An 11,134-nucleotide genomic window follows, 5' to 3' on the forward strand; every position below is an offset into this window, starting at 1 on the left:
CTTTACATTTCTTTACAAGACAAAACAAATGGAAAGAACGTGTCGCTGTTATGAGCCCACATGCGAGGAAGCATTGGTCATCTTTCACATGCTGCTGACGGATGTGAGCACTAACAATAGCTCTGGTAGTTATTGACGTTCAGAACGTTTCTTTTGTTGCTGACTTGCTAAATTTTTTTGCGAGATTTAGCAACGTTTGAGCTGCTACTTTTTTTAATTGGACATGAGTTTGTTGGGCTGGGTTTTTCAGTTGCATCATTTTGAAAGTGAATGTCACTGTCAAGGGGGCTGGTGCAGGTAGGCAGGCAGGACTCAGACGCAGGCTTTCAAACCAACAAGTGCTCTTTAATAAATTCCATTCCAGGACGGACGTGCAGGTTGGACACAATCAGACACGGCAGACAATGACAATGACAAGGCAGGAAATGAAGCTAACCCAGGGACACAAGAACAACTACAAAATAAAGCAGGAAGGAAGCCCAAACCGTTACTCTCGCTGGTTTCTAAAATGTTATCGTTCAGGGCTGTAATGGTTATTTTGGAGGCTCTAGTTAGTATTAGTTTTCATTATGTTGTAAACTGACCTTTTTTAACTCCAAGGAGATGCATTTTGTCATTTATTTCCTATTGGTGGTATTTTCGTTCAGGCACATGTGTCATGAGAGTGACAAGTGAGTTACCAGGGACGGGCCTAATTTTCTCTTTGGCAACAATGCTTTGCAGAGATGGCATAACGGCAACCCCTGAAGAGACGATGATCCCAATCCTGCATGCTCATCTAGATTCAGGTGAACAGAGAAAGGAGCCCACTGAGCTGAAGATGAGCTTTCCCCTTCATCGCAGCGGAGGCTGGATTTAACTGAAAGGTCCCCGCCAGGCTAGAGATGAGCACAGATGAAAAAGGACTTCCAATATCAGGTAGCCGGAGGTAAAGGGGCTTTGTCCAAATGAGATAAATACATCTGGGGGCTGAGGTAAAGTCGGGCCATAAGACGCAGGTTTCCTCAATTGGCCTCAGACTCTATCTGGTCCCAGAGATGATGATTCTTTTCAGCGTTCTCGTATCAGGGCCACATTGAGATTCAGATCAAATCAATAGTGCACTTTCTGAACTGAATCTATTCCGTTCTGATTTTGTATGTTGAAGTGGTTGGCGGTTCGAATCCCGGTGGTTACATGTCCCGTGTCAAAATGTCCCTGAGCAAGACACTCAGACAACTGCTGCCCAGGCGCCTCGACGGCAGCACACTGCTCCCACTGTGTGGGATGGGCTGAATCCAGAGAACACTTTTTTTTCTTCCTTGAATCCATCGCTACACAGAATTAAGTCACATGGCAAAAAAAAGCTCTCATCTAAGACTTACTTAATTAGTTAAAGAAATGTGAGGAACCTGCTCCAAGCAGTAAGGGGCATCAACACTGGGATTCAAATACTAGGAGTGAAGCCCATATGTCATGAATGGCAACGTACAAAATGCCAACCTCAAGATCCTCAGAAAAGGCAGTCGAGAAAACCCTCAAGTTCACTTCTTACAAGAGTCACTGGTTAAAACTGAGCTAACATGTGGGGCAAGGAAGGCCAATTTGCATTATGGTGATTCTAACTCCAAACTCTTTGTAGGGTCGCAAAAAAAGCAACGAGGCTCCACGGCAACCTCAGTACCCGAAGCGTCTAAGATTAGACAGTCTGTTAGCAATGACCCTTTGACCAATAGGTTATTGAATCCAAACGTTTACTGGGGTACGATCCCATATTGTAAAGGGAGGCATGGCGGCTGAGAGAAACCAATGGCCTTACTAGGATATGGCTGATTTAGACATTAAAACACTGTTTCTGAGATTTTTGATAGGGATTTCCACAGAAGCGTTTTTCTAGGCAATATTACTATTCAACACCTCTCTCACAGCTTCAGTGCATTGGTCAAACACGTGGACAACCTGCAGAGCTTTGTTGATGTTCCAATCATCATATTGTTTTAAAAAGTATATTTTTCAACTTGTAGGAGCTTCTGAGTGTTATCTCAGTATCAATCAACATCTTGTTGGGGCATATGGGGATGTAATGTGTGTGTTGCATCTGCGCGCTTCAAGGGCAGTGAGTGTCCAACACCCAGATAAGGCCCTGCACTAAACAATATAACATTTATTATTCTTTGTCGCTCATTCTCTAGCTTCCGGGTTGCTGTGTCAATAGGACTGTCAAGCTGTGATGTCAGCACACTACTGCGTCTCTGAGTGGGTGGCCCGGCATCCCCCCCGGGCTACTCGAGCCTTTGTTTCTTGGCAAAGGAAATGGTTTAATTAAATCTTTCCCAGCACAATGAATCTGGACAGGTAAGGTCACCCCTTGCTGTTTTTCAGATCCAGTCGACGCTAGCTGACTCAACCTAATCAGTGATGCCTTCTCGTGGCTCGTACGAAATGCTTCTGTATCACAGGATGTGTCCTTTTGAGCTGCTTCCTTTTCAGCTCAGGGATATGGCGGTTGTTGAAAGTGTCATTTCTGACCCCTTTGTTGCCAGTGCTTCTCAAAAGGAAACCATTTGAACATAAGTCCAAAAATGACTGATATCGTATCTTCCGCCTCTACGTTTAATGGAATTAATTCTAATTCTCAAAAAAACATTCTTCTTCCACCATCGCATCTGGGAGGACACAATAGTCATTCACCGAAAAAGCTCACTTGTTAGGAAAACACATACAAACGATCAAAGATATACCCTTTTTCTTAGAGTGTTATGGTTGTCTTCCATGAAAAACAGTAAATCCCACAATGAGTTGACTATGAACAAACAAGTATTCCCTGTGTTTCGTCCAAAGCCCGATGGCACATTTTTATCCTGTTTTGAGGAACAGTTGTTTGAAAATAGGGCCCACGTGTGTAAAGGAAATGATTTAGCCGATTAAAAAAAATGAAAACCATTCGGAATTGTAATTTCTAAAGCTTATTTGTGTAGACGTGTATTTTGTCTGGAACAATATTCTATACATTGATCATAACGAAATAAATAAATAAATGATTCTAAGTGGTTCAAATAAGTCACCATGGTTGTGGAATACAACCTTTTGGTCTGAGCTGGTTTTCTTTTGGGGGGGGGGTTGGAGGAAAAATATACTGATGGCCTACTGATGGCTATACTCTGTATAGCTGCTTTTTAATGGCACATTGACATCACATTCAGTAAGAAAATCCCTGTTATGTGAAAACAAACTATTGTCTATATTTGAATAGTTATTAGAGAGGGGTAAATGCCATCTGTCACATGGCCATTGGGTCGCAGTTCCTGGAAATCCCCATGATTATACTTGCCTAAGAAGGAGAAATACAATGTTCGCACTGTCACTTGTGGCTGAAGTTCTGCTTCACTCAATATTGGCTCTGGTAGCTCAGGATGTGACCGTACCTGAAATAGAACAATCAATTCTCAAACATCAACATCACAATGTACTAAGGTAGTCTACTGTACAGCATCAAAACCTTCTTCACTCGCTTATGCCAATCCCACCCGAATTATATGATGAACAAATCTTCGATAACTAAGCTGCAAATTTGCCATTTGGGAGCTTCAGCTTCATTGTGTGGAGAAGTTGCATGCAGTGTTATCGTTAAAGAGTTATAGCCACATATCTTTCCCATCCGTCTCCTGAATGAATACCTTTTTTATAACGTCCATAAAGGAGGCTGGGTGTGATTGTAGTTACGTAGAGCAAACGTTATTAGCTTATGTATATGATGACTGTCATAAATTCAATGTATGAGGTAAAACAAGTTTAAGGATATTCTAAAGGTTTTCCTTTTCAACAGGACATAATATCTAAAAGCTGCTCTTTTCTCACGTGTAGAAACTGGAATTGTCATGTGTGTAAATAAAACACTCAGTGGGGCATGTTTTGAGGGATATGAAAGAACATCAGTGACTTTTATTATTATTTTACCTCCCTTTCTCTCACTCTGCCGTTCTCCATCTGAACCTCTCTGTGATTGGCTGAGAGGGCTGATGACATAACTAAAGCAGGGGAGGTGGGACTATAAAGCCTCCGCTCATGCTCTTTCCAGGCACACAGAACATATTGCTTCCTACTGAGCTTCACCAAACGGATATTTAACTGCCACCTGCTCGAGGAACCACCCCGACCAGCTACAAACCGCTGCCGCAGTATGTGCAAAGGACTGGCATCACTTCCTAACAGCTTCTTGGAAAGGTAAGCGCAAACACACTAGGCTGTTCTTTAGGGATTTTCATTTCAGCATACGGAGGACAGCTCTGCTACGTCGTCTTTGTGCATCTATGCGAGAGGATTTTAAGACGCCGAAAGAGTGTGTTTTAGTTAATGCTGTATGTGGAAATTAGTGGTGAGGATGTGGCATGTGGTGAATTTTACTGCTCAACAATAGTCAGTATGCAAAAATGTTTTTGTGTAAAATACATCTAACCTATTCTCTTTTCCTCACAGGGCTAAGGAGCTGAAAGCAATGCTGGGTAGCATTTTGCAAAACTCCACTTTGAACCTGTCATGGTTCAAAATAGGGAAGAATAAGTAAGCATTACACTTACTGCGCTTTATGTGACTGAAACTTGATTTCATAACAAAAATTGAGTTGAATCTAATCTTGCTTTATCGGTTTTCAGAGCCACACTGGAGGAATGCCTTACGTGGAAAGAGTCCTTTGAGAAGCTCCTGTCCAGCAAATGTAAGTAAATATCCAGTTAGCATTTTTTTTGACACATATTCACACGAGCGCTCTCACACTGCAGCATCGCACGCAGAGGAAAGCAGCCCCTCGGGGGACCACTAGGTTTACCGAGTAATTCAATTGAACAAATATTCTCTCTGTCCTCAGATGGACTGTGTGCCTTCACAGCCTTCCTGGTGTCGGAGTTTAGCGAGGAGAATATTTTGTTCTACTTTGCTTGTGAGGACTACAGAAGAACCAAGTCGGCCACCAAATTACCGGCCAAAGCCCAGACGATCTACGATGAATTCATCGGCAGCGATGCTCCACGCGAGGTAAGGAGAAACCCTGACCTCAACAAAGGATTAGAGTCGGAATCCTTAAAGATAAACTATGAACACCCACAGCACACTTTCTAACGAGATGGAAAAATAACCTGATCTGTTTTTTGTTCTTTTTTTCCAATAGATTAATATTGACCACGAAACCCGTGACATCACCAGAGCCAACATGCTGGTGCCTTCCCTTTCTTGCTTCGACTCGGCCCAGCACAAGATCTACATGCTCATGGCCAAAGACTGCTACCCTCGCTTCCTCCGCTCTCCGACTTACAGGGACCTACTGTGCCAGGCCAAGCCAGGCACCAAGGCCGCCCGGCAGCCGGGGCAACAAAAGAAGGTGTGAATCCCTTCCCGCGGGAGGATTGCTGACGAATCGCCTCAAACGTTTGAGAAGGCAAAGAGATGCACGGCGTCACGGCTGCTGCACCACCGTGAGGCTGGACGCGGCGCGTGCAGGAGCATGGGGCGCCACGAGACCAGCCCACGGACGGGCGGGGTCTGCAGACGCCAACGACTGAAGAGGAAAAGACGATGGAGGAGCTGTTGCCTTAAGTGGACTGTGTAGCAGACTGAGTGACAATCAAAGAGGAGGGGGAGAGGGGGGGGGGGGGGGGATGAGAAAAGCACTTTATCTTTGTCAACTTGCAAACCCTTGTTGTTGTGATGTACAATTTCTCTCTGTCAAGTCTTTGTAAACAGGGCATGTGAGGTACTTGCATATTTATTTGCTGAAATATATGTTCTATTTTTACCAAACAATAATTTATGAATGTAATATTTATATCTGTTTTTTTTTACGTACGTGCAAATAAAGTGAATTTTCTGAAAAAAACAACTGATGTGATTTCCTTGAAAGAAATGCAACTTACAATTACCGAAAACACATTAATAATGACATTCCTAAGTAGCATAAAATCCATATATATAACATATCACTGTCAGTGGGATCACATGCGCTGCTGTGTGCAAAGTCTTTTTATTAAATCAATCCACTGATTTAATGGTATGTTTACTGCGAGTCACGAGGCCTTCTGGCACCATTATTCACACTGGAAAAGGGGTCTGCTCTGTCTCATAAAAAACGAGGACAATGAGAGCATCTGCACGCCGTGAGCTTTTGTCCCATATCATGTAAATGAAAAAGAGCTTATGTGACCACATTAACGTAATAGGAAGAGCAATACAACTTTATTATTGCGTGCAACTGTTTGCACGAGCCATCAACTTAAGATGAAATAAGAGCTTAGCTGCTGCCTCTGCCATCTGCAGACTAAGCATGCAGGAAACACATAACGGATAAAAGCCCTCTGGTTAAGTAATAATTAATAATAATGATTACAGAAACAGGGCTGTTATATAAGACTTTCTCATTAAAATGTTAACTACGCCCATTGTTATTGCTTTGATATAGTGCATTTCGGCAGTAAGCAGAGTACAAAATGTGGCTGGATGTCCCCTTTGTGTATTCAGATGTCATCGTTGTAGAAGAAAGCCAGTGTCAAGTGACCAACAGCTGGTCCAAAGGCCTGATGCATATAAACATCTCATAATGTTGGCTCCTTATCCATATTAACCTTTTGACATTATCTAGATGTAAACAATGGCCATCTGTAACTGTTTTTTTTTTGTTGCATATTGCACACAGTACTGCAGGGATGTATCCAAAAGGTTAATTTTGCACATGTATTGATTCTTTTTTTTCAGTAACTTTTATGTTACTGGTGATCTAAAAAAAAGACACATGCCTCAGAAGAAGAATTAAATGTACTTGAAATACGTGCAACTGTTTTTGCATGCTACAGAGTTGACTATTGATATTTTTGGTCCAACAAACAAACAAGGAAACAAATCAGAGCTTAAAGTAGAATGAATATTGAACCTGCAGGCAGAAACATGAAACCATATGAATAATTATTTTTAAAGGTGAAATGAATTTAAAAGTACCTGTTTTCTAACACAGCGGTAAGTGGTGGCTATATCTGTCTCCTAATATCTAACAATAAGTGGGTTTTTTTTTTAATTCCCAATTTGACGCTATATCTTCCTACCTCCTATGATTTGAAAGGTTAATGTTGAAGATAGTTAATTGTAGTGCTGCAATTTATTTTGAACAAACTGTTCCAACTGCTAGACGGAAGCGGATAAGATTCTCCTTTTATTTATAAGATGTTGGTCTGTTTGGGACATTTGTGGCCGATTGCAAGGTAACTGGTGGTGAACCACACAAAATATATATATACACATAGTCCCGATCACAGAGGACACGGAGGACTCAAATGCAGATGACAAAGATACTTTATCTAAGTAAGGCCGATTACAGAATGCCTCGAGACAAACAGGGACCAGAACCTCACGACAACCGAAGGAAAAACCAATGAACCGACAAGAAAAACGCATGGTTTAAATGCACTAGGAAGGTGCAGGTGTTTAGGTACAGTGGACAATCACACTCACAGGAGCAAATAAGACCAGGGCAGGAAGTGAAGTTAGCCCAGGGACACGAGAGGCAGGGAACTACAAAATAAAACAGGAACCGAACCCACACCATGACCATATATTCAAAAAGCTGTTAAACACAATCTTCAGCGGTCCATCCAAAAAAATCTTCTTTAGAAGTTTTACCAATGTAACACTGTCTTTGCTTCTCAGAGATCGTGGATGCAACTCACTTTACCACAAAAGCACATGCCATGAGGATAGTCAAATGGATCATTTGATATTTTATCTGCTGTGGCTTTGGGATGTCCCTCTCAGATTTATTTCCTAAAAGTTTACAAAGTGAACAGAATCTGTGATGCTCACAGCAATTTTTATTTTCTAAAAACTTTCCTTTGAAGATATAGTTCCAATTGAACTCTTTTGAAATGAAAACGTTCCTTCGGGACAAGACCGATCACTAGGCCATCCTGTTCAGCTCGGTCTGATTACCAGTCTTATGAACACAGACATTTTATAACACTTCATGTGTGAGTGGCAAAGGAACAAGGCAGCTATTATGAAATAGTCCCTGCAGCTTTATCCCCGTGCTGTTGAAGCCAAATAAGTGCAGAGGACAATGATATTATTGTAGCATTTTTATTAGGGCTGTCAACATAAACACATAATCTATGTGATTTAATGTGGCCAAATTAATGCAACAAAATATTTTAACGTAGTTAATGTACGTTTGCCACTCATCCACGGGACCGGAAGAAAACAAACGGACCACTTTGCTGAGCTCGCCTCCTCCGTCTCGACATGTAACGTTCCCCTGCGCGACACACAGTCTGAGCCGTGTCCCTGAAAGACCAAGGGTTTGAAGACGTCCTGGCTCAAATGTGGGCAGATTGTTGGCACTTCAAACACAGCCGTCAAATGATGGAGAGTTGAGGGCAAAGTGCACGAGGACAGCAGGAAGACTCGCTAGTTCAACATGATCCACCCGGTGCAATTCTATCTCCAAGATGATCAAATGTGTGTAGTTTTGTGTTTAAAATAACTCAACTGAGAGAAAAAGTCCAGAAGACCATATTACATGATAGAAAATAAAAGCAAAATAAGCATGTATCTGATTTTTCGGACTGGTTGTGCACTGCACCTGTGCTGTACTTTGGACAGCGGTCGTGTGAGGTTAGCTCATGAAGTGACACTGACCTCTTGTGGTTCGAGTTGTAACTTACAATCAAATGAAAACGAGAGAAAAAAAAATGAACATTCCCGTAAGCGAGGCCTCTACTTCTGAAAGCGCAAGAATAACACTTATTCAATGTGTAGCATTTAAGTGGAATCCAATTAGGTTTAACTTGTTTGTCATTTTCATTGACTGCTTTTTTTCATATCCGAAGGTCCTCTTCAGAGTCTACCATGTCGTAATAAGCGACCGTTACCCAGGACGGTCCTTTTTTAAATATTGCAATGAAGGTCACTGTAGTTCTTACAAATGTTTGTGTTAAACTATGGTAGCCTGTGTCTGACCTCCCCTACTCCTAAGACAGTGGAGGGAGGCCTCTTAGTGAGGCTACAGTTGTTACCACAGTCTTGAAACCAGGGAGGCAGGTGGAGACGGGGATTCAGTTGGTGGTGATCTGCAGATGACACAGTTGTCACTATGACATAAACCATAAACACACAATAACAAACCTCTCCTTTATAGTATAAGTATATTGAGAAAGGGGTTTTATCATATTATATATTTTTATCATTAATTCCAAACATTATATCCATCAGATACTACTTTATTTTAAGCAGTTATAAGCAGAGAAAGTTGGGAACTTGTCAAATTGTTCAACATTTACATTTTTCATGTATGGTACCAACACTGAGTCAGTTTAGAGTAAATGGAATTTATTCCTTATTATTACCCTTGAATTGGTGTGGTGGTTTCACAGCACCGGGGGGCAGTGAAACGCTGTGAATAAACTCCATCAAACGGTCTGGTTTTTCTCCCTTGTTTATCTGACTTTTGACCTCCAGGACATGGCCATGACATTGTCAAATAAAACATTAATCTGAATTAGACTTAACTTTGAGGAGATAATAATTCATTCCTTTCATGAACCAATGAACATGAGAAGAAAAAAAAAAGACGACTTGTGCTCAAAGGTCAGTTACTGGAGAGCACATACTGCATGTTCATCACGAGACCAAACCCATTCAGATCCCTGGTAGTCTTCAGACAGCAAGACGCACATCATTGTCGCCCCCCTAGACCTCCGGGTAGAGGGGGTTACTTTTCCTTTCCTCCCCGTCACATCCCCTCGTGCGTGTCTGCTGCTGTGTTATTGTAACAAAGTAGGAGCCCAGCAGCAGGATGTGACACGAGAAGAGGTGCACCAGAAGAGCAGTTTCACCATAAACATATTAAATGTGGGCGAGAACAGAGACAGACGAGAGGAGGGGACGCAACAGCATATTACATGCAAAGCGTGGGAAATCTCCTTGTGCGGGTCCCCTGTGAAAACTGTGCTAGTGACTGTCCGTTCCTTGGGATTCACATCCTCTGTGTTCTAAGAATCACACTCGGACCTGGAAAAGATAAGGCCTTGACACACTGAATATACCCAAGTTCAGTTTGTCACTTACTTGTACTTCACTTATGTCCCTGTTGTCTGCTGGTTTATACTCCACTATTCAATGTAAGAGAAAAGGATTTTTGTGACATTTGAGATATATTTACCTTTTGATTTAACAACTGGTTATAGGTTTTGTCATTTTTGCATTTTGTTAAACCCAGACTCAAATATAACAGATTGTACATATTCCGATGAATATTGAAAGATGTAAGAAGGACAAACAATTAAAGAGAGATGTAAAAAAAAAAAACATTAATCTAATCAGATCACTAAGGTTATCATGACCATTTTTCACCTGGGCCAACCTTAACATTTTCTCAAAGCCGTTCCCGGCATCCATTATGTTCTGACAAGGCTCAACTCATTTCAGTGAGCGGGTGTGTGTTTCACAAGGTCACGACCTTAAACTCACGCTTTGACGGTCTTGAACGCACATCTGCCAGATCTAATCACACGTCTATGTGCCAGATGTTACCAGCATGCAATTGTTGACATTTTTCTGTTGTAGACACTCTAATAATGTGTACCAGATGTTTGCGCAATACCAAAGTGGGCCTTGCAACACATCTCTTGATTTGGTTTAAAAACGGAACACAAAAGCTCTTTCCCCTAACTCACACAGAGTTGTGAAGTTTGAACACTGCTTTATTATAACATGCATGAATATTGATATTTCAATGTGTTTTCTGGGGCTTGGACTCCATCCTGCCGTAGGATAGACCAGGGGCCGGGATGCTGAGCCGAGCTATATCCCCCCCCCCCCCCCCCTTCGGGAGTCCAGACACTGGTGATGGTGGTATAAGTTGCTCCAATCTCCTGATGTGCCAGGTACTGCTGTAGATTGGTGGTGTCGGGGGTGGTGGCGGGTCGCCTTTGGTGCGCGCTGAAATGACAACTGACAACAGAGAGAGAGAGAGAACAGTCTTTTAACGTTTGCCAGCACTGATGCAATTGGTTTACGGTAACATCGCCCACGTCTGGTTGGCTGGTACTACCTGACCCCGCCCCTAATCAGCTGGCCGTGTGCCCCCATGGAGAGAGGAAGCCTACCGGGAATGGCAACGCCT

At 42.2% G+C, this 11,134-nt stretch overlaps 1 protein-coding gene across 1 annotated transcript; it reads left to right on the plus strand.

The window, feature by feature from the left end:
* Positions 1-4,045: 4,045 nt before the first annotated feature.
* Positions 4,046-5,851, plus strand: rgs16 (regulator of G protein signaling 16). The gene is made up of 5 exons (XM_037469547.2): positions 4,046-4,203; positions 4,456-4,539; positions 4,632-4,693; positions 4,844-5,010; positions 5,144-5,851. Exons 1-5 carry the CDS (start codon positions 4,160-4,162, stop codon positions 5,357-5,359), a joined length of 573 nt encoding a protein of 190 aa, XP_037325444.1. The 5' UTR covers positions 4,046-4,159; the 3' UTR covers positions 5,360-5,851.
* The last annotated feature ends 5,283 nt before the right edge of the window (positions 5,852-11,134 follow it).

This window comes from Pungitius pungitius, chromosome 7, assembly GCF_949316345.1.
Source record: "Pungitius pungitius chromosome 7, fPunPun2.1, whole genome shotgun sequence".
In the NCBI taxonomy this organism is placed as follows: Eukaryota; Metazoa; Chordata; class Actinopteri; order Perciformes; family Gasterosteidae; genus Pungitius; species Pungitius pungitius.

Coding starts and splice junctions, on each gene's coding strand:
- rgs16 (XM_037469547.2), top strand. CDS start 4,160: ATGTGCAAAGGACTGGCATCACTTCCTAACAGCTTCTTGGAAAG. Junction 4,204..4,455: donor CCTAACAGCTTCTTGGAAAG/GTAAGCGCAAAC, acceptor TTTTCCTCACAG/GGCTAAGGAGCTGAAAGCAA. Junction 5,011..5,143: donor GCAGCGATGCTCCACGCGAG/GTAAGGAGAAAC, acceptor TTTTTCCAATAG/ATTAATATTGACCACGAAAC.